At 45.3% G+C, this 27,338-nt stretch overlaps 1 protein-coding gene across 2 annotated transcripts in view; it reads left to right on the top strand.

The window, feature by feature from the left end:
* slc37a2 (solute carrier family 37 member 2) overlaps positions 1-26,243 on the top strand; it is an 86,550-nt gene extending 60,307 nt beyond the window's left edge. Inside the window, exons 8-18 of one of the 2 annotated variants that reach the window (XM_085968091.1) lie at positions 77-114; positions 1,392-1,547; positions 2,084-2,174; positions 6,950-7,012; positions 10,329-10,414; positions 11,999-12,047; positions 18,590-18,663; positions 18,912-18,990; positions 20,503-20,594; positions 22,940-23,004; positions 25,855-26,243. In XM_085968091.1, the coding sequence (XP_085824217.1) occupies positions 77-114; positions 1,392-1,547; positions 2,084-2,174; positions 6,950-7,012; positions 10,329-10,414; positions 11,999-12,047; positions 18,590-18,663; positions 18,912-18,990; positions 20,503-20,594; positions 22,940-23,004; positions 25,855-25,870 (809 nt within the window). In that variant the 3' untranslated portion in view covers positions 25,871-26,243. Of the gene's footprint in view, positions 1-76; positions 115-1,391; positions 1,548-2,083; positions 2,175-6,949; positions 7,013-10,328; positions 10,415-11,998; positions 12,048-18,589; positions 18,664-18,911; positions 18,991-20,502; positions 20,595-22,939; positions 23,009-25,854 lie in introns of those variants that run through there. The other variant, XM_085968092.1, reaches the window with a different exon arrangement.
* The last annotated feature ends 1,095 nt before the right edge of the window (positions 26,244-27,338 follow it).

Below are 27,338 nucleotides of genomic sequence, written 5' to 3'. Positions count from 1 at the left end.
GTTCAGGTCTGATAACTGGTGATAGTGTTTCCGAATTAACAAATACGAAACTTTTTTTGTCGTCTTTTCTCCACAGACCCTGAAGATGTGGGTTGCAGCCCCCCAAAACACCATGTAAGCCGATCGACCACTTTGACTGTTGACACAGTAATGTGTTGTTGAAATAGACTTTGGACCAGTGTTCCCAACCCAACCAATTAGTCATAGTTATACAGCACAGAAAGAAGCCCTTCGGCCCATCGTGTCCGGGCCGGCCATCAAGCCCTGTCTATGCTAATCCCATTTTCCAGAACTTGGTCCGTAGCCTTGTATGCTATGGCGTTTCTGTTGTGTCCGTGTGTTGATAGAGACACTGAAGACAGGAGTTGGTTTCACAGGTGTTTACTAAACAAAGTCTGGAGGGGAACTAACTGATACAACACAATATACAGGCTTATATAGCCCGAGTGGCCATTACCGGCATTACAGTACACATGGGGCTCTTAAAGGCACATACACTACAGTTTCAAGTGCTCATCTAAATGCTTCTTGAATGTTGTGAGGGTTCCTGCCTCTACCACCCTTTCAGGCAGTGAGTTCCAGATTCCAACCACCCTCTGGGTGAAAAAGTTTTTCCTCAAAACCCCTCTAAACCTCCTGCCCCTTACCTTGAAACTATGCCCCCTGGTTATTGACCCCTCTACTAAGGGGAAAAGTTCCTTTCTAACTACCCTATCTATGCCCCTCATAATTTTGTACACCTCAATCCGGTCCCCCCGATTCTTCCACTGCTGCCTCCAGCTCAGTCATGCAGTTCTGTTGCACACTGATTCTTTCTGTCTCCCTGTGCTAGAGAAGACATGTCCCAGCAAAAATGGGGAAACCTGCTTTCAGATTGGGAGCTCATTCTGTTTTGTTCCTATCTTCAGATTTCTGCAGAATCCAAACTGGTCTAAATCTATTTGGCTTGCATTTATCAGGGTTGTGCTGCCACCAAATATGTTCATGGCACAGACTAAATGTCAACCCATCCCTTCCCTGTTTTTATGGGGTTTTCTAGCTCGGGATTAGAAAGAGTCTGAGAAAGGTGTTCATGATGGTGTTTTGTTAATTCCCTTCATCTACACTCTCGAGGTGGGATGCCTCAATGATCTGGAAAGAGGAAGGGAGAAGATGGGAGACAAACAGCAATGACTGAAGCTCGGATATCTGATTTAGGAATCTAGTGTTGTAGCACTTTTCCATAGAGGGGCTGAATTTCCCACCTCCACCTATTCTGGCAGCCATTTACTATGGAGCCTCGGCACCGCCTGGGGCTCGGGACTAAAAGGACCGGAGGGAGAGATTTTATTTTTTTGCCTCTTTGGCTGGGTGTTTCAAATACTGATTGGGTACCTTTGCCGGTATTACAGGACCAGCTGGATCAAGAGCCAGTGTTACAACACATGAGCACGGAGGAGATTTTCACCCACACCAGCAGCACTGCAGAGAACGGGGGCAGCAACGTTCCCACTGCCCGCACCGAGCAGCCCACTGCCATTAGCTTCCTGGCCGCACTCAAAATCCCCGTGAGTACCAAGGACCCTGGTCAGTCCACACATGTAACCACTTCTGCGTATAAGTGTTGGTGCTCATGGCCTCTGATTGAAAGCCAATATTAAGTTGAAAAGTTGGTGTACAATCTTTTTGTGTGGTAAAATAAATTTGACACTTCCAATAATGTGACGTAAGCAATATGACCAACAAGTGGAAATGTAGTGCTAAAAACATCTGAATTATCAGATAATTTGAATTAAACAACTCTGTTCAGATGTAGGCTGTATCCATAATGTAACTTACTTCAGGCTTTTGTATTTGTCTAGGCCAGCTATAGGCCAGTGTCTATTTATAACACTGCTCTCTGATCGGGATGGTGTTCATGAAGGGATTAGAAACTGCAACTGGCTAGATGTACTTTTACATCTTAAAGCCTTAAAGTGACGAGGATACATTGGCGTCATATTTAAATGGGTGATGGGAGAGCGGGCCAAGGGAGGCCCAAGGCTCCTTCAAATGGAGTCTCTATCTTGCGCAGTAATTGAGCCTGCTTTTCCTCTGTGTGCAGGGTGTGGTCGAGTTTTCGCTATGTTTGCTCTTTGCCAAGCTTGTCAGCTATACATTCCTGTTCTGGTTGCCTCTCTACATTTCATCGGTTGGTGAGTAACAAAAAACACACTTTGCACAAAGTTCTTGCCATTGAGTTCTACTCCAAAGTGCTTACCCACAGCATAGATGCATGACAATGGTGGTCAAGAAAGACTTGCATTTTTATTGTGCTTTTCACGACCTCGAGACATCCCAAAGCGCTTTACTTTTGAAATGTAGTCGTCTTAGACAGTCCCTCGGAACCGAGGATGGCTTGCTTCCACATTAAAAATGAGTTTGCAGGTGACTGATTAGTCCAATGCGGGACCTACAGTCTCTGTCACAGGTGGGGCAGACGGTGGGTGGGTGGGGTGCTTGGGTTGACGTGCACGCCTTGCGCTGCCTGCACTTGGCTTCCGCTTGCTCCCGGCGAAGTGACTCGGTGTTCGGCGCCTTCCCGGATGCTTCTCCTCCACTTCGTGCAGTCTTGGGCCAGGGATTCCCAGGTGTCGATGGGGATGTTGCACTTTTTCAAGGAGGCTTTGAGGGTGTCCTTGAAGCGTTTTCTCTGCCCACCTGGGGCTCTGTTGCCGTGCCGGAGCTCCGAGTAGAGCGCTTGTTTTAGGAGTCTCTTATCGGGCATGCGGACAATGTGACCCGTCCATCGGAGCTGATCGAGCGTGGTCAAAGCTTCGATGCTGGGGATGTTGGCCTGAGCGAGAACACTGACGTTGGTGCGCCTATCCTGCCAATGGATTTGCAGGATCTTGCGGAGGCAGCGTTGGTGGTACCTCTCCAATGCTTTGAGGTGCCTGCTGTACATGGTCCATGTCTGAGGCATACAGCAGGGCGGGTATCACTACTGCTCTGTAGACCATGAGCTTAGTGCTGGGTTTGAGGTCCTGGTCTTCAAACACTTCCTCAGGCCAATGTGGTAGCCAATTGTGCACAGCAAGACCCCACAAACAGCAATGTGATAATGATCAGATGCTCAATATTTGTTATGTTGATTGGAGGGATAAATATTGGCCCCAGGACACCAGGGATAACTCCCCTGCTCTTCTTTAAAATAGTGCCATGGGATCTTTTTATGTCTACCTGAGCGAGCAGACAGGGCCTCGGTTTTAACGTCTCATCTGAAAGACGTCCCCTCCGACAGTGCAGCGCTCCCTCAGCACTGCACTGGACGTGTCAGCCTAGAACTTTGTGCTCGAGTCTCCTGAAGTGGGACTTGAACCCACAACCTTCTGACTCCGAGGCAAGAGTGCTGTCCACTGAGCCAGGGCTGACGCTGTATAGTCTAGCAATATCGCCATAGATCACTGGGTAGGGCAAGTGATTTGGCACAGCAGAAAAGTTCGAATTATGGGGGGAAGCGGGAAATTTTCCACTGACCCAGTGGAAGGCGTGCCCCATCCACAGAGATGGATGTAATGGAGTATTACTGAATTCAAGTGCTGACCAGCCGACTCCAGGTGAAATCCTGATCCTTACTTAAAAAGCTCCGATGATCCCTTACTGTGGGCAGAATTTAATTTTAGTCAAACTCACGTGATAAATAATCCAATCAGACAGTTCAGTTCGACAGTTGGGTTGTCCTTGTAGCTGAAGTAGAATGTTAACATTTGGAACGCTGACATTTTATTGGCCAGTCATGTGCCTCCTGGGATTGGCTTATCCGAGGAGGACATGATCAGAATCATGAATCGGGCCAAACAATGTGTGCAGCTGGTTCAGTGGGAATAGGAACTACAAACTAGCTTTAGGACTTTTCAACAAATGTCACTACAATGGGCAAGTGCCAAATTATTGCATATCCGTGAAATTTCTTGCTGTACTGTCCTTTTTTGCTGATGGTGCCTGGCCTTTGCCCTGCACATTAGTTAAAAATGACAGCATGGACAAGGCCGTGCGGCTGAATCGGTCCATTTTGGTGTTTACCCTAACCATGCACCTACCGTGCTCCCATTTCCCCGAAGCTCCTTTGCTTCAACAACGTATCTAACTAGTTCATAAACGGTGACATGGTCTCTGCTTCATTTACAAACTCCAGTATTGCATTCGACAGCCTCACTACCCTCTGTGTAAATAATATACATTTCTCTTGCGCTCTGTCCTAAATCTCTTGGCCTGGAATTTCCGCTCGATTGCATTGGTTTTTTTTGGCGCAGTTCTCCCGATGTCGGCCAAACCACGCAAATGATCGCGGAATTTTCTGTGCTGTTTTGCGCTAGTTTTTTTTAAAGAAAAATCATGCTAGAAGGCCTCATCCACAACTGGCCGCATGCCCAGGTCGAATTGATCACTGCTGCGAGTTTCTGCTAATTATGCTCATTAAGCTGGATCTTTTGGGTGCAAGGACACTAATGGGAACCTTTTGAAAGGTTTTGAATGATTTTTGAAAATTAATTTACTAAGGAACTGACTACTGTACCCCAATCTAACTAGAAAATTATCTTTTTAAGTCATTTTCAGTCATTTAAAATCGGGTTACTCGCAGGAGGTGGATTGACACTGTTTTAAAATGCTTATTTTTTGATAAACCCATTTTCAGCAGTGTTAATTTTTTTTTTGTAAATTGCGTTTTTAAACGCTGCCCAATTGCGCTGGTTCATGGCAGATTTTGTGTTCGGCGGTATGCAATTTAGTTTGAGCGGAAACTCTGCAGGGGAGAGGGGAGGGACACTTTTCAAAAGGGCAAAATTTGTGCTGGAATTGCCGATTGCGCCCAAAGTGGAAACTCTACTTCCTTCTGTTTAGTCTGAAGGGATAATTACTAGTCCTAGCCCCTTTTCGGGCTACCCCGGATCAGGTGTATTCCCCATACTTTCGCTTTCAACTAAGGTATGAGGTAGCCGAATCCTAAAGACGCTTAATTGGGTCTAAAGGTCCAGACTATCTCTCCCTAAAGGAAAGGAAGAGCCTGAAGATGTTACCGTCCTCCAGATAGCACTTTTAATTTTAGCTAGACTGTAACATTCCGGATATTATGAGGGTCCAGAAAACACACTCAGAATTCTGCAACTCCTCACCAAAGAGCATACAGAGATTGAGTTTACGAGTCTGATACAGAAGTATTATGTGAGACAATTCTATAAAATATATAGATTTATTAAAGAACCGACATATATTTTACAGTTGGTGATTCAATCGTAACATTAACAGTTCCAAAAACAGAAATCTTACAATTCTTATCAGAGATCCTTATTCTCAAATCTTAACTGTTACATTTTTACAGTTCTTAGTTTATTCCAGGGTATCCACCAAAATCAAATACAATACCTTGATCCCCAAGATACAAAGAGTTGAAGACTTAGAGCTAGCTCTGAAGCCAAGAATCGCTTTGCCCCTTTACAGCGAATCTATCATCCCATTTGAAAGTTCAATTTTTTTATACCCTTTTGCAATGGTATTTCCTTTGAAGTTTTCTGCTGATGTAAGCTAATTATCTCTAGTCATTTTTCTGCTGACCCCTGCTATTCTTAGTCAGTTCAGCTGGTAGCATTAAGAATCATGTCTCTACCTTTAGGTGTTCGAAGCTCATCATAAAAACGGTGTGACAGCAGATGCATCTATTTGATGTAATTCTTCTATTTGTGTCTTTTTACGACATGTATTTTAAAACTCCTTAACTAGGGTGATCTATGCAATTCTTGTTTACCTCAGCTGGTTGCAACACAGAATCGTGTCTCCTGTCTGTAGGTGTTCTAAGTTTAACACAAAAATGATTTAACGGCAGGTGTTTCTTTTACTTGTTGTCATTTTTACGAAGGCATATGTTTCTTCTTTCATGTGCCTGTTTAAGAAATGTACTTTTAGAACACCTCAATAGGGTGTACCATTGTCTTTTTTCCAAGACTTCAGACTTTCAGGAACCTCCAACCTCCTGTTTCAATAAGGTTATTGATTCAGTGTCAACAACTTATCTCAATAGCCTGTATGCTGTTTACAGCTTCTCCATTGTTAAGGCTTTTAGATTTTCAAGCCCAGTTTGTCATGTTACAAAGGCCAGAATTCTTTCATAGAATGGTGTATTTTTCTGAGTATGGCTTATTCCTTCAAGTCTCGTATCTGTGTCTCCTTCTTCTAAACCCTTCAACCGCTGTCTGTTTCTATCTACTCTCTCCTGTTGCTTCACGATTTGAAACACCTCCGATCAAATTGCCCCATAATCGTCGCTGATCTAATGAACACAGCCCCCAGTAATTTGGCTGAGATGGGAAACTCTTGAGAAGATCGCAGGGTTGGGACTAGCCCAGTTCCCAACTTTACCTTGTGCTTCAACATATTGTGTAGGTACCTAACAACATACGTTGAAAATATGGCATTAAACCCAGCAACAAGAATGTGAGTTGCATTTATATAGTACATTTCACAACCTCAGGACATCCCATAGTGCTTTACAGCCAATGAAGTACCTTTTTTGAAGTGTAGTCACTGTTGTAATGTAGGAAACGCGGCAGCCAATTTGTGCACAGCAAGCTCCCACAAACAGCAATGAGATAATGAATGGATCATCTATTTTAGTGTTGTTGGATGAGGGATAAATGTTGGCCATGACGCTGGAAAACCTCCCTTGTTCTCCCTTGAATAGTCCAATGGACCAAGGGAACAGGCCAGGCCTGGAGTTTAACATCTCGCCAGAAAGATGGCACCTCTGACAGTGCAGCACTCCCCTCAGTACTGCAGTGTAATGACAGCCTAGATTATGTGCTCAAGTCTCTGGAGTGGGGTGAGGGTGCTACCCACTGAGCCACGGCTAACATTTCCATCAGATGTTATGTTGGGCGCATTGGGGCTTTATACAAACTGGTTTATCTAATTATTTTCTTTCTTTCTGTTTCAGCTCATTTGAATCCCAAAGCTGCTGGTGATACCTCGACACTCTTTGACGTTGGTGGCATTCTCGGTATGTTTATGTTGAGTAGACTTGTGTAGATTTTAAGGACATGCTGGCACTTGATGCAATGAGTTGATAATGATATGGACTAAAAATGCCTCTTTCAGGATAATCCTCTCTTCCTCACTTTATTTATATATACATAGGAACAGGAGTAGGCCATTTATCCCCTCAAACCTGTTCCACCATTCAATGAGATCATGGCTGATCTGCAAACTAACCCCATATACCTTTGACCCATATCCCGTAATATCTTTGGTTAACAAAAATCTATCAATCGCAGATTTAAAATTAACAAATGACCTAGTATCAATTGCTGTTTGCGGAAGAGAGTTCCAAACTTCTACCACCCTTTGTGGGTAGAAGTGTTTCCTAATTTCACTCCTGAAAGGTCTGGCTCTAATTTTTAGACTATGTCCCTGAGTCCTAGAATCCCCAACCAGCGGAAATAGTTTATCTCTATCTACCCTATCTGTTCCCCTTAATATCTTGATCAGATCACCCCTTAACCTTCTAAATTCCAGGGAATACAACCCTAATTTGTGTAATCTCTCCTCGTAACTTAACCCTTGGAGTCCAGGTATCATTCTGGTAAACCTACGCTGCACTCCCTCCAAGGCCAATATATCCTTCCTAAGGTGTGGTCCCCAGAATTGCTCAATACCCCAGGTGTGGTCTAACCAGGGCCAGTTGACAGTCTTCTGACACCTTACCCTAGTTTGCCATTATCGATGGTTCTTGCAATTAGCTGACCTTAGCTGGGCAGTGGTAGGGATGCTACATTTGGCTTCAGTGCCCCTGTGCTGGTAAGGGCATGGAATTTGGTTCTCGTCTGCCATCACCAATCAGGCTCAGTTGAAGTGCCACCTGCCCCATAGTCGAATGGCCTGCTAACCTCACTGACACCCATAGAATGGTTACCTTGAGTTAGGTGTTGCAGGGCTGACGACACCAGTGAAACTGTACCCGACGAGTCGGAGACAGACAGATTCGGGTAGTCAATAACTGTACAGAAAGCTCACGTTGGCACGCAACTAGCCAGAGAGTATTGTAGGTTGTAATTGCTGATTTGATGTCTGAGTTGGATCATAAGTGTCTTCACCTCTCGTTAATGTTACCTGTGAACCTTGACCCTCTCTGGAATCTAAATATTGGGAGGACCCATTACAGGGCAAATTGTACATGGTAATTTGGAAGGAGCAGGTTTATTGAGTTGAACAGTCTTTTTCCATCCCGTGCCTTGTATTGAGCTCCTATCTAGTGGAGTTCAGAGTTCGTAGATCACTAATTGTGCTTGGCTTTCCACCAAAGGGCTGTGGGCATCAACTTTATTCAGTGTTTGTTGGTGCCCGTTAAGCAATATGCTGTGCTACCTACCGTCCTTGACCATTCGCACTGTGATAACTGAGCTTGGCTCTGGCTGGTCATTGGTGAAATCATGTCCGTGTACCTTTCCAGGACACCTCAGTAATGCTGTTTGTAGGTGTCCTGTATGACCAAATGATTAGCCAAGAATGCTATGGTGGTTTTATTCAGCTCCTCACTGCAAAGCTAATGAGGAAGAAGCTTCACTAACAATTTCACAGGACAGTGATGTCCCTTTTTTTAAGATGAGGAAATGCCTGTTTGGGAAGCAAAGCCCCACAGAACCAAACTCAGCCTCTCTGCTAAATGGGGCACTTTTTGTAACCACCTTAAACAATAGTAATATAACCAATATCTCGCCATGAAGGGAATTGTTTTTAGACTCCTAGTTGCATTATCCATTGAGTGACGGTATAACTAATGTACACTGAAGGTACAACATGGAAACAGGTCATTCGGCTCAACCAGTCTGTCTCTGTTTACCCTCCATATTAACACGCAGTTCTAATCATTTTACCTGCCCTGTTCCTCTTTCCCTTCCTCCCCACTTCCTTCATCCACCTATCCAATCTAATCCTGAATGTTGATGTAGCTTCTGCCTCAGCCATTGATCCTAGAAGTGAATTCCACAGCCTCGCATCCCTCTTGTGTAGAGGTTTCTCTTGCTCTCTGTTCTAAATCTCTTGCATATAATCTTGGGTCTATGACTCCTCATTTTAGACCCATCAACTAATGGAAACAGTTTGCTTCTACCTACACTGTCCCATCCCTTCGTGGTTTTAAACACTTCTACCATATCACCCAGTAATCTGCATTATTCTAGCAACAAAAAAACCTCTAGTTTTTCAAGTCTTATTTATATATTGCCTCATACCAGGCAGCCTCCTAGTGAATCTATGTTGTACCCTCTTTAAAGCCTCTATATACTTCCCTATAGTGTGGAGCCCAATAGTGTACACAGTACTCCAACAGAGGCCTGATTAAGGTTTTATACAAGCTCATCATTACCTCTTGGCTTTTATATTTTATACCTCTTGTAAGGAAACCTGGAATTCTTTTATTTTTTTTAACTCTTATCAACCTGATGTGCTGCCTTTAATGTGAACCTGACCCTCCAAATCCCTCTACTCTTCCACTCACCGAGCCTACTCAATTCAGAGTATAATTATTGCTGTTTTTAAAATCAAAATGTATCACTTCACACTTACTGAGATTGAATTCCATCTGCCATTCCGCCATCTTATCAATATCCCTTTGCAGCTTTCCTTTGGTCTGCTAAACAATTAATTTCATCCTTGGGGACTAAACTTTTCTCTAGAACTGACATTAAACTGACTGGCCTTCCATTACCTGGATTAGCTCTATCTCCCTTTTTTAAACACGAGTATTACATTGGTCACTCTCCAGCCCTCTGGATCCACACTAGATCGAGCCCTAAAATATAATTTCCTCTGATCTCCCTCAGGATCCCAAGGTATATCCTGCAAGACCCTGGTGCCTTGTCTTCCTTTAGCCTAACAAACTTATCTTAAAAAATGTCTTTTTTTATCCATCATAATATCACTCATCTCAATCTCAACCACTTCAGGAATCGCCTCTTTTTACTTATTAAATAGCTTCATTTTTTTTTGAAGATCGACAAATTGCCAATCCTATCCCCTTGGGATCCCACCTCGTCTTTTTAAAAAAAAAAAAAAAAAAAAAAAAAAAAAAAAAAAAAAAAAAAATTAAATTTAAAAAAAAAAAAAAAACATTTTAAAATCTTTTTACTGATTACTTGTTAAAAAAAAAAAAATACTTTTGTTCCTCGTGATGGTTTTGACATTTCCCCTGCTACTCCCAGGCAATTAGATGCTTCTTTTCAGCCAACACATGGTACGGTATGATGGGTTGCTGTACACAGTAACTTGCCCAACGCTGCACTGTGCAGATTGTTCACTGTTTCTTTTTGTCTGTGCAGGTGGGATTCTGGCTGGAATCGTCTCTGATTACACTGGCAGGAGGGCCACCACATGCTGGGTTATGCTGATCTTGGCAGCTCCTATGGTAAGACTGGCAGCGAGTGAGGGTAGGAGATAGCATTATCAAAGTAATTGTTCTATCATGGCTCCCAACAATACAGCAATGATGTAGACCGCAAGAACTTATTGATCTGAAGGGCCTCTGTCCTTCTGTATTCAAGTGTGTGCCAGTGATTACATCCACATTGTAGCTCCTGAATCTGCAGCACTACCTAACCCCTCCTGAGTACGGGTTCCAGCTGCATCTCCTCACCCCCACCCCCCTTGGCTCTTCTTCGCGCTGGAACCCACAACCATCTAGCAAGTGCACTGAGAAACTGTATGCCCTCGCATACACCTGCACGGCTCCCTGTGAAGAGATTCACGATCACTGGCAATAGGTCTACATCACTGCCTGGAAAGAAATTGGAACAGGCAACCTGTCACGCACTCGATTCATTTGTTATTGAAAGGATGTCCCAGAGTGTACACTAATAACATTGAATGCACCTGGATCTTCCCTTTAATAAGTCATGTAGATTTTGGAGTAGTTGGATAGAATAGAGGAAAAGTCTTGAGGTGCCACAGGTAGGTAAATGCAAGGCCTGCCAACCTCAACTATGCTAATCTGGAGAAGGACAGAGCAAAATCTCAGACGTCCTGGACTTGACCCCTGAGTATGGACATGATAGCCTTGATGTTTTTGTTTAATGGAATAGCTGAAAGTTTCTAAAATGTAAACCAGCCACCAAAAAAAGTAATTTTTTTCTTCTGTCATGATGTTGTGACATGAGTTATTCAAAATTTTCAGCAGCAAGTGAAATGTCAGGTCTTGTGCCATTCTCTGCCCTGGCCCTAGTGTCACCAGGTTGGTCTTGGACTAGGCAAAAAGTAGGAACTCCAGACACTTCCCAAAAGGGAAAGAGGATAAATCCGAGAGTTACCGCCCCACAATCCCATCCGTCTCAAACTGTAGAGAACCTTCTTTCATCCGTGCTTGGTGAATCATTGGCAGATGCCTGGGAGAAGATTGCTTGCCTACTCTCTCGCCAAGAATGATTGGTGTCATGGGGACACCCAAGTAAGAAGGAGAAAGAAAAAACCTTATAAAATGGGAGCTTAGATACATTGATTCTTTAAGCTGCCCAAGAGGTAGCCTGGAGAGGCACTTTGTGTGGAACTTCCCAACTGTGTTATCGTCTACTCCAGCGATATCAAAAATGGGGGGTTGGGGGGGATGGGTTCAAAGCTCAGCAAATGGAAGCAAGGATTTGACTTGAGAGGTTTGCTGGAGGTATAGGAAGGGCAGGGGTTGATTCATTTTTTGTGATCTCCTCAGTGAGGTTGTGGGGGGTCAAAATTCTGCTCACTGGAAATGTGCATCACCAAATTACCAAACCGGCAGCCCATGATTTTTCATGCATCAATTCTAACGGATGGGGAGTGATGGGATCGGGCTGTGCTGTTTCGTGTTGTGCACCAGGAGCACCGACGTGGAATTTGTAGCCCGTGATTTTCAATAGCAGTCCCACCAGTGCCAGTCCTGGCTTCTTGTGATTGGAAAAGGACCTTTGGGGTCGTGTGAACCTTTTTTACAACAGTGATGCTAATGTCTTTGCTCTCCTTCCAGCTGTTCCTTTATAACTACATTGGGGAAAATGGACTTGCAACAATTATAGGTAAGTCACTTGGGATGTAATAGATGCACTTTGGGTCACGTGAAGTCATTTTACTTATTAAAGTTAGATTCCACCACCCCCCCCCCCCCCCAATATAGTTTGAGCTGGTAGTTTCAGAGAAGTAGAATGTTTTATCCTAATTCCTTTCTGTAAAGTCTGTAGGTTGTGCAGTAAATAACTTCAGAGACTTTAGAAGTACAAACAAAACAGGTCTTTACTATTCAGAGGTCTGGGCGATTTCTGCCCTAGTTAACGTATCACAACCCTTATATACTGGTGTGGTCACTATCGGTATTACAGTATACATGAGCCAATAAATAGTGCCACCCTGAAGTAGTGCTCTTAAAGGCGAACGGTCACATTCTATAGTTCCCTTAAAGGTAAACGGTTACATACACAACACTCCTCCCTTCCTAGCTTATTACTTACAGAATCCCGTTAAACATACAATCTTCAATTTTATATAAACAGGTTGCAGATATACTCTCGATGGAGTCAACGTCATATAACAATTTACAGATATACTCTCGATGGAGTCAACGTCATATAACTTCATGTTTAACATAACATAATAACATATATAACTTCATGTCAAAACAGATCACAGATTCAGTCTCTGTGGAAAACAGTTCATAGATTCAGTCTCTGTGGTGTAGTCGGTTCACATTGCTGGAGTGACTCATTCAATAGTCCTTCCATGGGTTTGACAGTTTGAACTTCCGAACTGAATTGGCTCCGTTCGGAGGGACCACGTGTGTGATCTGGTAGAGGTAATCATGGTTCAGATGGGTCATCTTCTGTTTCGACTTTTCCTTTTCTGCTTCTTGGAGACTCTCTGGGCTCCACTGTCAGCTGCCAGCTGCATGCGCAGTTCCTCCTCCTCTTCCTCCTTTTTCCGTAGTAGAGCTACCTTCTCCCGATGTTCCGTAGACTTTCGGTGCTCCTCCATGATTTCTGTATGGTGGGAGTCGAAGTTACAAGTTGGGCAGGACAGGACATAGTAATATTTGGAGTCGTCCTGAGCTAGGCCAGCGAGAGGGTCTTCTATGTCCTCCCTACCCAGCTGGACGTCAGCCAGCTTTTGTTCCAAATCCAGACATCTTTCCTGAAGAGACTTCTTCACGTGTTCCGCTTCCTCTAACTTTTTCTGGGCTTTCAGCAAGTTGTTTACTAATGACCTCATTTGTGATTTTAATACTTCAACTTCCTTTGGAGATTGATTGATCGGACTATTCAATCCCTCTACCGGAGCCGTTGTTTCAGCGTTCTGTTGTTCAACCTTGACATGAGTCAGCGTACTTTTGGTATCTAAGGGTTGCTCTGCTGCCATCTTCTCAGTCTGTGTTGCAACCTCGGCTATTTCAATAACTTTTGAGAGCTCCAAACCCTTCTCCTCTGACGATTTAAGCTCATGTTCATGGCCCATTCTTACGGTCTCTGTGTTTCTTACAGTTCCCTTTTCTTCCACTGAAAAGATTTCCAGTTGCATCTGTTCTTCAAGTCGTTGGACCTCGGCCATTGCCGCTTCATATTTATTTTGTGTTTCCTTTAATAATTTAATGAGTTCTTGGACATCCTGTATTCCCTGTTCTGGTATGTCTTCCACCACTAATTTTTTTTCCTATGGATTGAATCCCTAACGATGAGTCAGCCTTGGCCTGAAGCTCATCAAACATTTCCTGCAGACTTTGTAATTCTTGCTTATGGTCAACCTTTAGTCGTTCATGTTCTTTCACTAACACGAGCTTTTCGGAAGTTGCCAAGTTAACCCCTTCCAGGATTGTAGTCCGAGCCTGTTCATACTGTTCTTTCAACTCGTTACACTCTGCTTGCAACAAGTCGTAGAGGTGAACTGGAATACCATCCTGACTTCCTGAAGATTCCTCTTCCTTTGGATCGTTCTGTGTATATTCTAGTTCCTGAACAGCCTCAGGGAGATGTGATTGGTACTTGGCCACGATGGCTCTATGGTCGCTCTCTGCTTGAGCGAGCTGTCTCTGTTGTCTTTCCAGGGACTCCCATTCGGTGTCCCAGAACTTTTTCACCTTTTCCATCTCTTGTAGGAGACGGGCACTCAACTGTTCTAATTGTCGTTGTACTTTGACATAACGTTGAGTTCTAGCCCGGTGTTCCTCCGTAATGCATCTGTCTGTAGCTTGAACAGACTCAGAATTCTCTGTCTTTATGCACGCCATCGATTTCCCAACCTTAGTCCGTGAGTTCATGTTAATCTTGTTTTTCATACATAAGCTGGACTTATCGTCTTCCGGCTCGGAGTCTGAGCTGCTTGTCTGCACCGAGTCCTCACTCGTCATTGCTTGTCGGTAGTGCCATTCCATGTCTATTTTCTTGATCCACTCCCGTCCCAGAAGTGGTGGTCCTCCCTCAGGTAGTACGTACAGATACATTCGTGGGTGTTCTTTACCCCTATCTCTCACCTTGACTCGTATTTTTCCCAGGGGGTATACATAATGCCCCGTGTATGTCTGTAATACGAATTTGGTATTTCTTAAGGGTATGTGAGAGAATAACCGGTGATAGTCCTTTTGGTTGATGACGGATACAGCTGATCCCGTGTCCAGCTCCATTCGTACTTGGACTCCCGCTATTTTTAGTGTGACCCAGATCAACTGTAGATCAGTTACTTTACCCACATGGTGGATTCTCAGACTATCCAGCTCCTGGCTGTTTGGGTCTGAGTCTGAATTTTGTTCGTCTGAACTCTTTTCAGCCACCTGATGCACCTTGTTGTACTTTCCTTGTGGTGGTGGCTTCCTTTGCTTGTTGGTCTTCTTTCCGGACCTGCATACCTTCGCGATGTGACCCAGTTTGCCACATTTCCTGCACTCTTGGTTCTTAAACCAGCACTGATTCTGGTCGTGCGTTGTCTTTCCACAACGGTAGCATTTGGGAGTGCTTGTTGTAATTTGGTCCACCCCGAGTGCCGCCGCCTTTAGCTGCATTTCCGCCGTCCCTTTCGCTGCGGCTTCGTGCGATGAAGCTATGAGGACAGCCCTGTCCAGTGTGAGGTCGTTTTCTTCCAGAAGTCGCTTCTGCGTTCCTTCTTTGGCCAAGCCGCATACGAACTTGTCCCGCAGCGCCTCTGTCAAATTCCCTCCAAACTGGCAGTATTTCGCTAGCTTACGCAGTTCGACTAAGTATTCCGCATTGCTTTCATCTTGCCTCTGGGTTCTGGCGTAAAATTTAAATCGTTCAGCCAGCATCAACGGTGTGGGGTTCAAGTGATCCTTCAACACTGTTACGATCTCTTCGAAGGTCTGGTCCACTGGTTTAACTGGTGCTATTAGATGTTTCAAAAGCCCGTATGTTTTTGCTCCCATCGAATTTAACAAAGTTATTGCCTTGTTGTCATCCTCAATTTCGTTGGCTATGCAATATATTTCTATGCGTTCCACATACGTGGCCCAGTCTTCTATTTCTGCATTAAAGTCATTAATATTTCCTCGCTTAGGCATCTTCTTCTCTTTTTGAGAACAGTACAAGTATTACTTTACTTATTATTAATTTTCTTCTCTCTTCTTGAGAACACACCAGCCTTTCTGAAAAATCTTATTACTTTTCTGAAATTCTTAATAATTTCCAAGATGGCGGTTTCCCGCTTCTTCCTTCTTCTTCAGCGGTTTTCCCCGAAAAATGGCGGCTTTCCCGCGCTTCTCGCTCTCCCCGCCCACTTCAATGGCGGTTTTCCCGCGCTTGGCGGTCTTCACCCGGTCCCCCGACGCCGTCTGTCAGCCCGAGTGCGGTCCTTATCTATAATGCGATCGCTGGATCGCGAAGCAGCTGCCGGCCCTTATCTGTAGATCCGATCGCTCTCGCGGCTCTCGGCCCTTATCTGGAGATGCGATCGCTGGCTTGCAACGCCTCCCGCTCGGCTCTGGCTCCCCCGCTCGCGCGGCTCTCGGCTCTGACACTCCCGCGCCTACTCGCAGGCTCAGCGCTTCGTGGCAGCGGTTGCTGCACGGCTTCTCACATTGCCCGCGGTCCGGCTGTCACCCGACGCCGTTGGACCCGAATGCTTTGCCCTTCTCCTCCAAATACTTCTACCCCGTTTTTAATTTTTTTTAATTTGTTTTAACTACTCACAGTCTCTTCGGCCGCCTTGTTTTAGGCTGATTGGCTCGCTCAAGATGTGGTAGCAGGGTAATCTGTGCCTGTTGCTGCCGCAGCTTTGCTGTTAATCTTCCAGCTTCCAGTAAGTACTATACCTTTAGTAGACGGAGCCTCGTGTTTTCTTTTTGAAGCTCTCTGCTACTGGTTAGTCTTGCCGCAGGGTACGATCGGACTCGTCGCCACTGTAAAGTCTGTAGGTTGTGCAGTAAATAACTTCAGAGACTTTAGAAGTACAAACAAAACAGGTCTTTACTATTCAGAGGTCTGGGTGATTTCTGCCCTAGTTAACGTATCACAACCCTTATATACTGGTGTGGTCACTATCGGTATTACAGTATACATGAGCCAATAAATAGTGCCACCCTGAAGTAGTGCTCTTAAAGGCGAACGGTCACATTCTATAGTTCCCTTAAAGGTAAACGGTTACATACACAACACTTTCCAGTTAACTCTCCTCCTTTCCTGAAGGGTCACGGGTGCAGGCCATCCTCTAGTAGCTTCATTGACCAGCCATTCTCCAACTGTGAGCCAAGGAGCAGCAGGACCCGAAAAAGTGCTGCTTTGTGCCCCACAGGAAAACCTAAGGCCACCCTCCTCGACTGAGATCATCTCCTCCCTCCTTCCCCCCCCCCCCCCCCCCCCCCCTTGCCCAGCTGCTGGGGACCATTCCGTGGATCCCGAGCTGCGCTGTCCTGCCACACTTGCCTGACGCCAGGTTCGGGCGGGAGACGGGCCTGGTGTATTTAAATGAGGCCCAGGAGTTAAACGGCACCCCCCCCCCACCGGGCCTCGTGTCTGTGAGCCGGCCCGAGCTTGACTTCCGACCCCCTGGCCTTGTGTTAGCCCTGAGTTACAATTGGGGCTCAAAAGGTTAGAAAAATTCTAGGGTATTTGTCTACACTATTTGGCCCAGAAGTCCTTTCAATGTGTTAATTACACTCTGACTCCTAACATCTGTCCTAATTTGTGATTCTGCAGTTTGAGCCCCCTTGTCTTACGGTCTCAGCTGAACTTGAATTCTTCAAGTGTTTTACACTTAGCTTTTACATTCAGTTCAGTTTTTTTTAAATATACTTTTGAGGTATCTTTGCCCCCTTTCACAGCTAAAGAATGTATGTTGCTGCAATCTATCCTGACATTAGGATCAGCCTCTCTCCCTGCCCTACAGCCTCCAATCAGCCACAGTTCGTTCTCTCTTTACTGCATTGAATTTATTTTGCTCTGTCGGCAGCCATTCTCCCGACCAGTAATAAACTGCTCTTTTATTGGCCCCCAATACCCTCCTCTGATTTAAAGTTGGACTAACCTTTTTATCGGGCAAATGAGTAGTTTGGGAAAGTAGTTTAAAATGAGTGGTTTTTGAATGCGTGTCGTCAGGGAAGTAAGAGAACGAGGAGCTGCACTTCATTTACCGAGTGCCCTCCATAGCTCGATTTTAAAAAAAATAGGGTGAAAAAATAATGCTACAGATTACTGCACATGGAAATATTCATGGAATGACTTTGTATATAATCCTGAAAGGGAGCTGGAAGCAGATTCAATAGTAACTTTCAAAAGGGATTTGGATAAATACTTGACGGGGGGGAAATTGCAGGCCATTGAGGAAAGAACAAAGGAGTGGGACTAATTGGATCGCTCTACCAAAGAGGGGCTGAATGGCCTGCTTCTATGCTGTAAGATTCTTGGTCTGTGTCTCTGTCTCTCTCCACAGTTTACTGAGCAGGGGGAGTAATTTAATAGTATATCTTCCTGAAATCAATACTGTCTCGCACTGGAACTAAGCTATTCCCTTTTCTGGTGATGTCAGAGGAAATCTGTCAATTTCTAACATCGTGCTGTGAAAACCTGTTGAGATGTTTTGGCAAAAAAAAAAAGCCAGAAATAGCTTATTTGATCGTGATGGGTGTCACCTGTGGTTCAGTGGGTAGCACTCTCCCCTCCGAGTCAGAAGGCTGTGGGTTCAAGTCCCACTCCAGAGATTTGAGTTCATCTCTGCTGACACTCCAGTGGAGTGCTGAGGGAGTGCTGCACTGTCTGAGGTGTGGCCCTTCGGTTGAGACGTTAAAACGAGGCCCCATCTGCGCACTCTGGTTTAACGTAGAAGATTCCACTGCACTATTTCGAAGAAGAGCAGGGGCGTTCTCCCCGGTGTCCTGGCCAATATTTAATCCCGCAACCAACATCACTTAAAAGCCGATTATCTAGACATTTATCGCACAGCTGTTTGTGGGTCCTTGCTGTGCGCAAGTTGGCTGCCGTGTTTCCTACATTACACCAGTAACTACACTTCAAAAGTACTTCATTGGCTGTAAAATGTTTTTGGTCGTCCCAAGGTAGTGAAGGACACTATAGAAATGGAAGTATTTCTCTTCTGTTTTTTTCAAAAACATGATTTGATCTTTCTCCGACAGGAATGCTGATTCTCTGTGGTGCTCTAGTGAATGGACCATATGCACTGATCACAACAGCAGTAGCAGCCGATCTGGTGAGGAGCCGCTGTGCACTAGCGGGGGGGGTGGGGGGCGGGGAGCAAGTTGGAGTGGGTTAATGACTGTTTACTTCTGATTAACTCTTGAAATAATTGGCTCTTCTTTAAGACTGAATTCTCTTGGTTAGTTAAGAATTTCAGCTTCCCAAAAAACTTTTTTAAAAAGGATATTGCCGGGCTGTAGTTGTGCGGAAACAGACAAAGGGACTGTGCTAAGATGCCTAACTTTGTGACTTTATCCCCAGGGAACTCATGAGTGTCTTAAAGGGGACGCTAAAGCTCTGTCAACTGTCACAGCAATTATCGATGGAACAGGCTCGATCGGTGAGTCCGCCACACTTGACATGTGTCGACATGGCTAACTAGACAATGACATTAATGGGCTACAACTGTGGCCTGGTTTATTGCCCAATTACACTAACGAGAATGAGTGTCGACCATCTTTTTGGTTAATCAAATCAATTAATCATTAAATGGCAGATTTTAAGCCTTTGTTTTTAAGGAGCTTTGTTGTTCCAGTATTTCGTGCATTTTCTTTTCAATCTAATCCAAACTAGCAGATCTCCTATGAAGTTGCTCATGGTTTGGAGGCTGCATTGTTTTATAATTGGACTTTTGTATTATTCTGCTGTTTAAGGTAGTTATATTTATGTTGGCCAATGCCTTTAATATCAACAAAGACTAATTGTTGCAAATAAACACAACTTAAGGTCAGTGAGAATACCCCAGCCTCAAGTACTCCAATGTTTTCCTGGGCAGTCTCCTGTCCTTTATCCTCCATATCAGCTCGTCCAAAATTATAGTGCCCATATCCTACGCTGCACAAACTCCACCATCACCCCTATCCTTGCTAACCTACATTGGTACCTCGCAGCACACCATCCTGACTTGGAAATATATCATCGCTGGGTCAAAATCCTGGAACTCCTCCCTAACAGCACTGTGGGAGCACCTTCACCACACAGACTGCAGCGGTTCAAGAAGGCGGCTCACCACCACCTTCTCGAGGGCAATCGGGAATGGGCAATAAATGCTGGCCTTGCCCACATCCCGTGAACGAATCTATATATATATAAACGGATCGATCTGTCTGTCCTCCGGTGTGCGTCTGTCCGGCTATGCACTCGAAAGTTATAGAGCGTACCTACGCGTGCGTTACGTCGAAAGAAAGCTTACTGTTCCAAAACGGTCGTAAGCATATTTACTTTTTGGTCGGATGAAAATTGTTCGCGCCTTATGCAAAAAACCTTCAAAATTAAACTCATTATCTGCTACTTAGCATTGATTGACTGACGTCAAGGTTCGACCAATCCTGTGCTGTCACGATTGACCAATCCTACAGTTCAGTCACCTGATGGTTGGCCAATCGCTGCATCTGTGGGCGGGACTAATCGTTTTCATCTCTGGGATCTGGCAGCCATTGCCTCAAGCTAAAAAACCCATTTACTTCCAGCTCAAAATCTGCTCATCCAGCTTTGAAAAAGTTAGTATCTCTTATAAAACGTTTTTGGTAAATCTTATGTTATTTTTAAAAGTACTTTCACTTTCATCTTTCAAGGTATTAAAAGGTAGAAATGTTGCCCGGCAGCAGATTGAGAGAGAGACACAGAGGCCCCAAAGCCTGGGACTCGATTTAAACCGCCTGGCCCAAAACAGCCCTGGCAAAGCCGGGCTCCCCCAGCTAGTATATATATATTTTTTTTAAAAAGCTATGTAGCACCTTATTGTTCCTCCCTAGATGTTTCAAAGGACATCACATCCAACAAATGACTGAGGTGCAGCCGAGACTGTAGGACGGTTGTATTGATCTTTTCCGCTGTTTGTGTTCTGTTCTAGGTGCTGCATTGGGCCCACTGCTGGCCGGACTCCTCACTGACTGGAACAATGTCTTTTACATGTTGATTACGTCTGATGTCTTGGCCTGTCTGGTATGTCAGTGTTTTTCTATAGCCTCTTCCTCGATCAGAAAAGCCCTTACTTTGTGGGGTTTTTTCCCCAACCCCCCTCCCTCGCACACTTCCTTGGCAAAGGAGTAGTTTCTGATTCCACTGACGATGGCAGCACCTTGTCCAAGTGGTCATTCTTCACGTGTGAGCTTGGACAGTGAGTGACACTGGGCTATTGAACCATGGGGCATCACAACTGAGTCAGATTCTGCCCTTGCCTGATGCCCATATAGGCTCCATTCTCCGTATGGAGGGATAAAGATCTGGAGTGGATACCCTGGCTGCCTTTCCTGCCTCACCCCCACCCTTTCCACTCCCTAGTCTGGGGCTCCGAGACTATTTATACCAGAACCTGCCACACCGAGCGAGAAACAAAGAAAAAGACTTGCATTTCTATAGCGCATTTCACAACCACCCCACCAGACATCTCAAAGCACTTTACAGCCAATGAAGTACTTTTGAAGTGTAGTCACTGTTGTAATGTGGGAAACGCAGCAGCCAATTTACACACAGCAAGCTCCCACAAACAGCATTGTGATAATGACCAGATAATTTGTTTTTATGTTATGTTGGTTGAGGGATAAATATTGGCCAGGGCACCGGGGGGTAACTCCCCTGCTCTTCTTCGAAATATTGCCATGGGATCAATGTGCAGACGGGGCATCTCATCCAAAAGATGGCACCTCTGACAGTGCAGCACTCCCTCAGCACTGCACTGGAGTGTCAGCCTAGAATTATGTGCTCATGTCCCTGGAGCGGGACTTGAACCCACAACCTTCTGACTCGGAGACGAGTGTGCTACCCACTGAGCCACAGCTGACAGCTGAGGTCATCTAACTCGGCACAGATGGGAATCAAACCTTTCTGCTCTGTGTGGCTCAATTTCCCCTCTTTCTGTTGCTGCTGTTCTTGGTTAGAATATAAAACAGTGACATCTTATTAGTATAGTCATTGCATTTAATGTACAAGATATAACGTGCATGGTAGAATTTCCACTTTAGTGAATGGTTTGGGTTGAGGTTGATCTTGAAGTGCCATTCCCTTTCTTGATGGTATTATGTTGTAACGAGGTGTCTGAGTGCCAGTTCACTGTGCAGCCGACTGATGGAGTATGGGTTTCACTTGCAATTCCCTCGTCCACATATCTCTGAGCTCCCGGCATTTTCTCACTTTGGCGAATTGCCACGTAAAGGCCAGCCTTGTACCTAAAGGCAGTGATGAGGTGAGTGCTGTTTGAAGGGCCACCCTCAAACAAGGGGGGTAAAGGTACACTCGATGCCTGGCCGAGGAGACTGAGCAAGGGAGAAAAAAACTTGGGGAGTTAGGTCTCTAAGAAAATATTCTTGCCCCACCCCCTGCGTTCTCCTCTGGTTCTATCCCACACACCGTTTTTTGGGAGGGGGGAATGTGGATGGTATTGACGTTGTGGGGTTAAAGGGAGCAAGAAAGTCCCATTCTTCTAGGTCATGGTTTTAACTCTTCATGCCTTACTAGATTGTCCTGTTCTCATTGCTTTAAAATGATTTATTTGTTGCTACATGCACAAATTTTGAATATTCTCGCATTTTAATGTGACTGAAAAGAGAACCAATTTGAAGTAAAATTGATGAGTAGGAAGTTGAGACCATGTGTACAAGAGGCAGCAGCCAATTATGATAGTGGCGGCCTCCGTGTCAGCCGTGGCTCAGTGGGCAGCACCCTCGCCTCTGGGTCAGAAGGTTGTGGGTTCAAGTCCCACTCCAGGGACTTGAGCACGTAAAGCTAGACTGACACTCCAGTGCAGTGCTGAGAGAGTGCTGCACTGTCAGAGGTGCCGTCTTTCAGGTGAGAGGCCCCATCTGCTCTCTCAGGTGGACGTAAAAGATCCCACTGCACTGTTTCGAAGAGCAGCAGGGGGAGTTATCCCTGGTGTCCTGGCCAATATTTATCCCTCAACATAACATAACAAAAACAGATTATCTGGTCATTATCACATTGCTGTTTGTGGGAGCTTGCTGTGCGCAAATTGACTGCCACGTTTCCCACATTACAACAGTGACCGCACTCCAAAAAGTACTTCATTGGCTGTAAAGCGCTTTGAGATGTCCGGTGGTCGTGAAAGGCGCTACATAAATGCAAGTCTTTTTTAAAATTTGTTTTGCCCATTGGATTATGCTGTCCTTCCATTAATGAGGTTGCCCCACTGTAAATGTGTGAGTTCACCAGCAGGTGGCAGGAGATCTAGATGCCCAAATCTGTTGGGTATAAATATGGTTCAGGATTTGGGCTCCATGTAGAATGTTTTTATATTAATCTGTCTCTTCCTCTTTGCATTTTTTTTTTTACAGTTACTGAGCAGATTGGTGTACAAGGAGCTCCGGGGCATTTGTAGGTACCCGATGAGACAACGAGGGTAAGAGAATGAAGACCCTAATTGAGTTCTCATTGACCCACTGCGCTGGGGCTGAGAAGTAATGTGTGTTGAATTACATCTTGTCTGAAGTGCTTAAAGGGAGTCGTTTATCGTACCGGCTCCACGATTCTAGATGGTTTCCTTTTCCCCTTTCGTACTGGAGACCCCAGAAGACGGCTGTGTTGAAGGTCTGGTGATGGTGGCAAATTCCTCCTCCGCCTCCTCCTCCCCACTTGTTACTGAGTTCAGTTCAAGGGCATGGTTCTGTGGGGAGGCTTTGACCAGAGCCAGGCCTAATGCAAAGGGGGGGGGAATTGAGGGAGAGTCACCCAGGCTCCCCACCCCACTCGTCACAGTTGGATCAGAGCAGCATCGGCGTTTGGTGACATCTGTGGCTGCCAGCCCTGATTGGACATATTCCAGGCAGCTTCGTCACATGGAGGTTAACAGCTCCCACCATCAAACAGCCGCCTTCCTTCCCCCCCCCCCCCCCCCCCCCCCAAAATCTCCAATAATGTTATAACTAATAGTTTAAAAAGAAAACGCTCTTTTTGTGCCCTTATGGTCGCTCGCAGCAGTATCCGGGAAATTTAATGTTTTATCCCCGGAGACTCCAGGGCAATCCGAGACTCGGCAAACCCCCTTACACTGTCCGTTACTGGCGCAAATCGACCACAGGCACTCCGGCACGGGCCGATCCAGAAACCAGAGAAAGATAACTGGGCATGCTCGTCCTGCCAGGACAATGAGAATCTGTGGCCCCAGTAATGACTCGGCGAGTGTCTGAGGTTCTGTGTTTTGTGAAGGAGATCTGGTTAGAACTGCAGATAATTCTGACTGCATTGCTTCTGGTGTTCTGGGCTCTGATGTACTGCGTGTCTCTGTGCTGTTGTAATTTATAAAACCTTTTAATGTTTAGCCTTAAAATCACCCTATGCAGACTACACATCCTCTCTGGTCTGGATAGCAGTATTTAACCAGCACACACTGGGGGGGCAGGGGAAGGAAGTTTTGTGTCCCCTTGTTTATGAATTGAGGGGTAACATGTGAATCAGTACCGTCAGTCTGGTTAATTTCCGTTTTTGCCAGCATGAATTGTTTTTTAAGCTTAAAATGAAAGCATTGACTCACAGGCTCCCTCTGCTGTGCAGGGGAATATTGCACTTTATTGGTGTATTGTGGGAGACTACAGTCTCCCGCGTAAAGAAATAGGCAACACAGCGAGCTACAAGAAATAGGTCTTTACTCCAACTCTCACAATACAGTACTGAATTCGTAAAGTCTGCGAGCCTGTGATGACTCACGGATTGGTCACCTGCTGGAACCTGATTGGTTTTCCTTCTCTCAGCAGCAGGCAAGTCTGAACATGCCTTATTCCTCTCGGCTTGCAACTGTCTTGCGGGGGGAGGGGAATACAGCAGTTAAAAGGGGATTATACAGGTTTATCTACATAGTGTTTCCCCAATGTGGCAACGCCACAGTATATTGTAATAATAAAGCTCGGGTTACATAGGAGCAGGAGGAGGCCATTCAGCCCCTCGAGCCTGTATCGCCATTTAATTAGATCATGGCTGATCTGTATCTTAACTCCATCTACCCGCCTTGGTTCCATAATACCCTTACCTAACAAAAATCTACCTGTTTTAAAATTTTCGATTGACCCTTAGCCTCAACAATTTTTGGGGGAGAGAGTTCCAGATTTCTGCTACCCTCTGTGAAGAAGTGTTTCCTGACATCACCCCTGAACGGCCGGGCTCTAATGCCCCCTTGTTCTGGTCTCCCCCCACCAGAGGAAATAGTTTCTCTCTATCGACCCAATCAACTCCTTTACTCATCTTAAATGCCTCAATTAGATCACCCCTTAATCTTCTATATGTGAGGGAATACGAGCCCAGTCTGTGCCACTTGTCGTCCTCATTTAACCCTTTTAGCCCCGGTACTCAAAGAATCAAACCACCTTTCAAAATGGATTTTTATAATTTTGCTCTACACAAAATATTTGAACTGTTATGATCCAAAGTGTCTTTGGTGTTGAAAGAATCGTATCTAAGTCACTCCAGAGGTTTGACTGTTGGAGTGTGATTCCACCTCCTGTTTAGGATTTCACTTGATGGGAACTCGTGACCTACAGGGTTAAGTGTAGCAGAGCTGGGAGTGTGCTACGAAGCAATGTAACAATGAGGGGTTCAGGCAATAGGAACAAGTAACTGGAGCTCCGTCTCGAAGCCTCTGGACTTCAAGATGGGATGGTGCCTGGAAACGCACTCTCATCTACAGTTCTTTCAGAAGTGCCGTTTTATAAAAATCTGAATCGTAACTTCCCGATGACTAACCGCACCGTGTAATGTGGTGCTGAGTCGCACACAGCAGGAGCCCCTGATTAAATCGCCAGTCTATGCTGAGTTTGCTGATTTCAGCGAGGGGAGCTAGTGGGGGGGGGGGGGGTTCAGCACCCATGTCCTAGGGCTGGGGAGGGGGGGGCAGTGACTCCCGCTGGAAATTGCTTGTGTGTAGCTGCAGGGGTGAGGACCGAATCGGGCCCGGCTGAGTCCCTCCCTCGGGCAGACAATCTGTGAAGTGTTCACCTGAGCAAGGTGCCAGAGGGCTGATGGCACCTGTGATGCTGTATCACAGAAAAGTCAGCACTTTTCAAGAGGGGAGAGGAGAAATATTTTCAAAAGGGAGGAGCAGAGGAAGCAAAGGATGAGGGGTGGGAGGGAAAGAGAAGGGGGATCTTGTGCACTTTTTCCCCCCAAAAAATGCTGTACGTTTGTAAGTGTGACTAGTTTGGCACCAAGCTGCAGCCGATCTCCAACTTCTCATAAATTCTTTCCCCTTTTTGTGTTGCAGGTTTAAGGAGATCTGACCGAGAACACTGTTCCCTGAGAATTCTGAAATTAGATTCAATTTGTGGGTTAAACCTGTGTTTGCTTCAAAGCTCACTACCTGGCTCCATCGATGTGTGGGAGTAAAATAACAAGACCCAGTGCAGGGAGAAGAATAAAGAGCCTCTTTAATCTACTGCATTGCTCCCAGAGACTGACAACACAGAGATTAAAGTGCGACCTGCCTTTTTATGAGACTGATGGCTAAATTTTACCCCTCACTTTGAACGAAGGTTGCTGCCAATTTATGGAGAAATGGATTTCATTAAGGAAGCATTGACAGCAGAGGCTGTGTCTGATGTACCGTCTGATGTAATGTCTTTTATTGTTAAAATACACACAATTTGTATAATAGTCTTTGGTTTCAGTGCAATGTTTCTAACAATCAGCTTCAAAAAAATCAAACAGCAAGCTTTTGATTTGTTTTCCTTTTATTTATTTTCTCCATATTTATTTAGTCCCTTTCATTCCTCGTGGGTAGCCTTTGTGCTGTGGCCCGAGCCAGTTTAATTGGATCTCGGCAGCTGTTGAGAGACACAGGACCTGTCTCTCTGTCTCGGCTGCATTGGATGGAGCACCAACCCACGTTGTGAAAGGGCAGTGCTATCACCCACTGTGCCATCTCCTAATTGTTTTCCTATTGTCATTTAGAAAGAAACTCCAAGGTTGCAAGCCCAGTGGTGGAGCCATTAATACCTCTTTCGCCTTTGGTATCCACTCTCTGGCCTCGGCACTACAGTGACCTCTCTGCACTGCCCCCTGACTGCCTGATGGAGGCAGGAGGCTGATTCTAAAGTTGTCTGTAAGCTGAAGGTCAAACGGTTGGCATTTGAGAATACCATCAGCAGCAGAAGGGCCAATGACTATGCTATTTTTAACTCTCCATTACAGAGGGGCAGAGACACACAGGCACAGTTACGCATGTTGCCACACACATGAACCAGCAAGCTGTAGTGCTAGTTCCTTAAGGCCTCACCGTTAAATATATACTATCGCCGCTGCCTCCTTTGATGGTTTGGTTGGTAATCGGCACTGCCCGGTGTGGAAGTGAACCACGGAGACCAACAAGGTCCCAGGTTTCAGTCGGAGTAGAGGCAGAATTGCTACAATTACCATGAATGAGGGAGGAGAAATCTGGTTGAATTTCTGCTCTACATTGCTGCCCAGTGAGCAGTAATGGAGAAGTCAGTATGTACAGCCATCAGGTGAGGGCAGGAGCTGGCTTTCAGGTGATGCCTACTGACACCTACTGTCTAGGTTCAGCTGATCAACGGCCACTTGAGTGAGGTACTGACCAGCAGTCCTGAAACGCTATCTCCAGCAAGAGTCAACATCTTCAGGGCAGGAGCGGAGGAAAGGGAAGAATTGTTCTGTTCGCCATATTCCTGTTACACTAAGGAAAAAAATCTTCTGTACCTCGGCAGCTGAATGTGATGGCCCAGCACTGGT

The sequence above is a fragment of the Somniosus microcephalus genome, chromosome 26 (genome assembly GCF_052327205.1).
Source record: "Somniosus microcephalus isolate GS21.2 chromosome 26, FLI_Smic_1.0, whole genome shotgun sequence".
Lineage (NCBI taxonomy): Eukaryota > Metazoa > Chordata > Chondrichthyes > Squaliformes > Somniosidae > Somniosus > Somniosus microcephalus.
The sequence above is the reverse complement of the archived record's forward strand: the minus strand, read 5'-3'. Positions and strand labels throughout refer to the sequence as shown.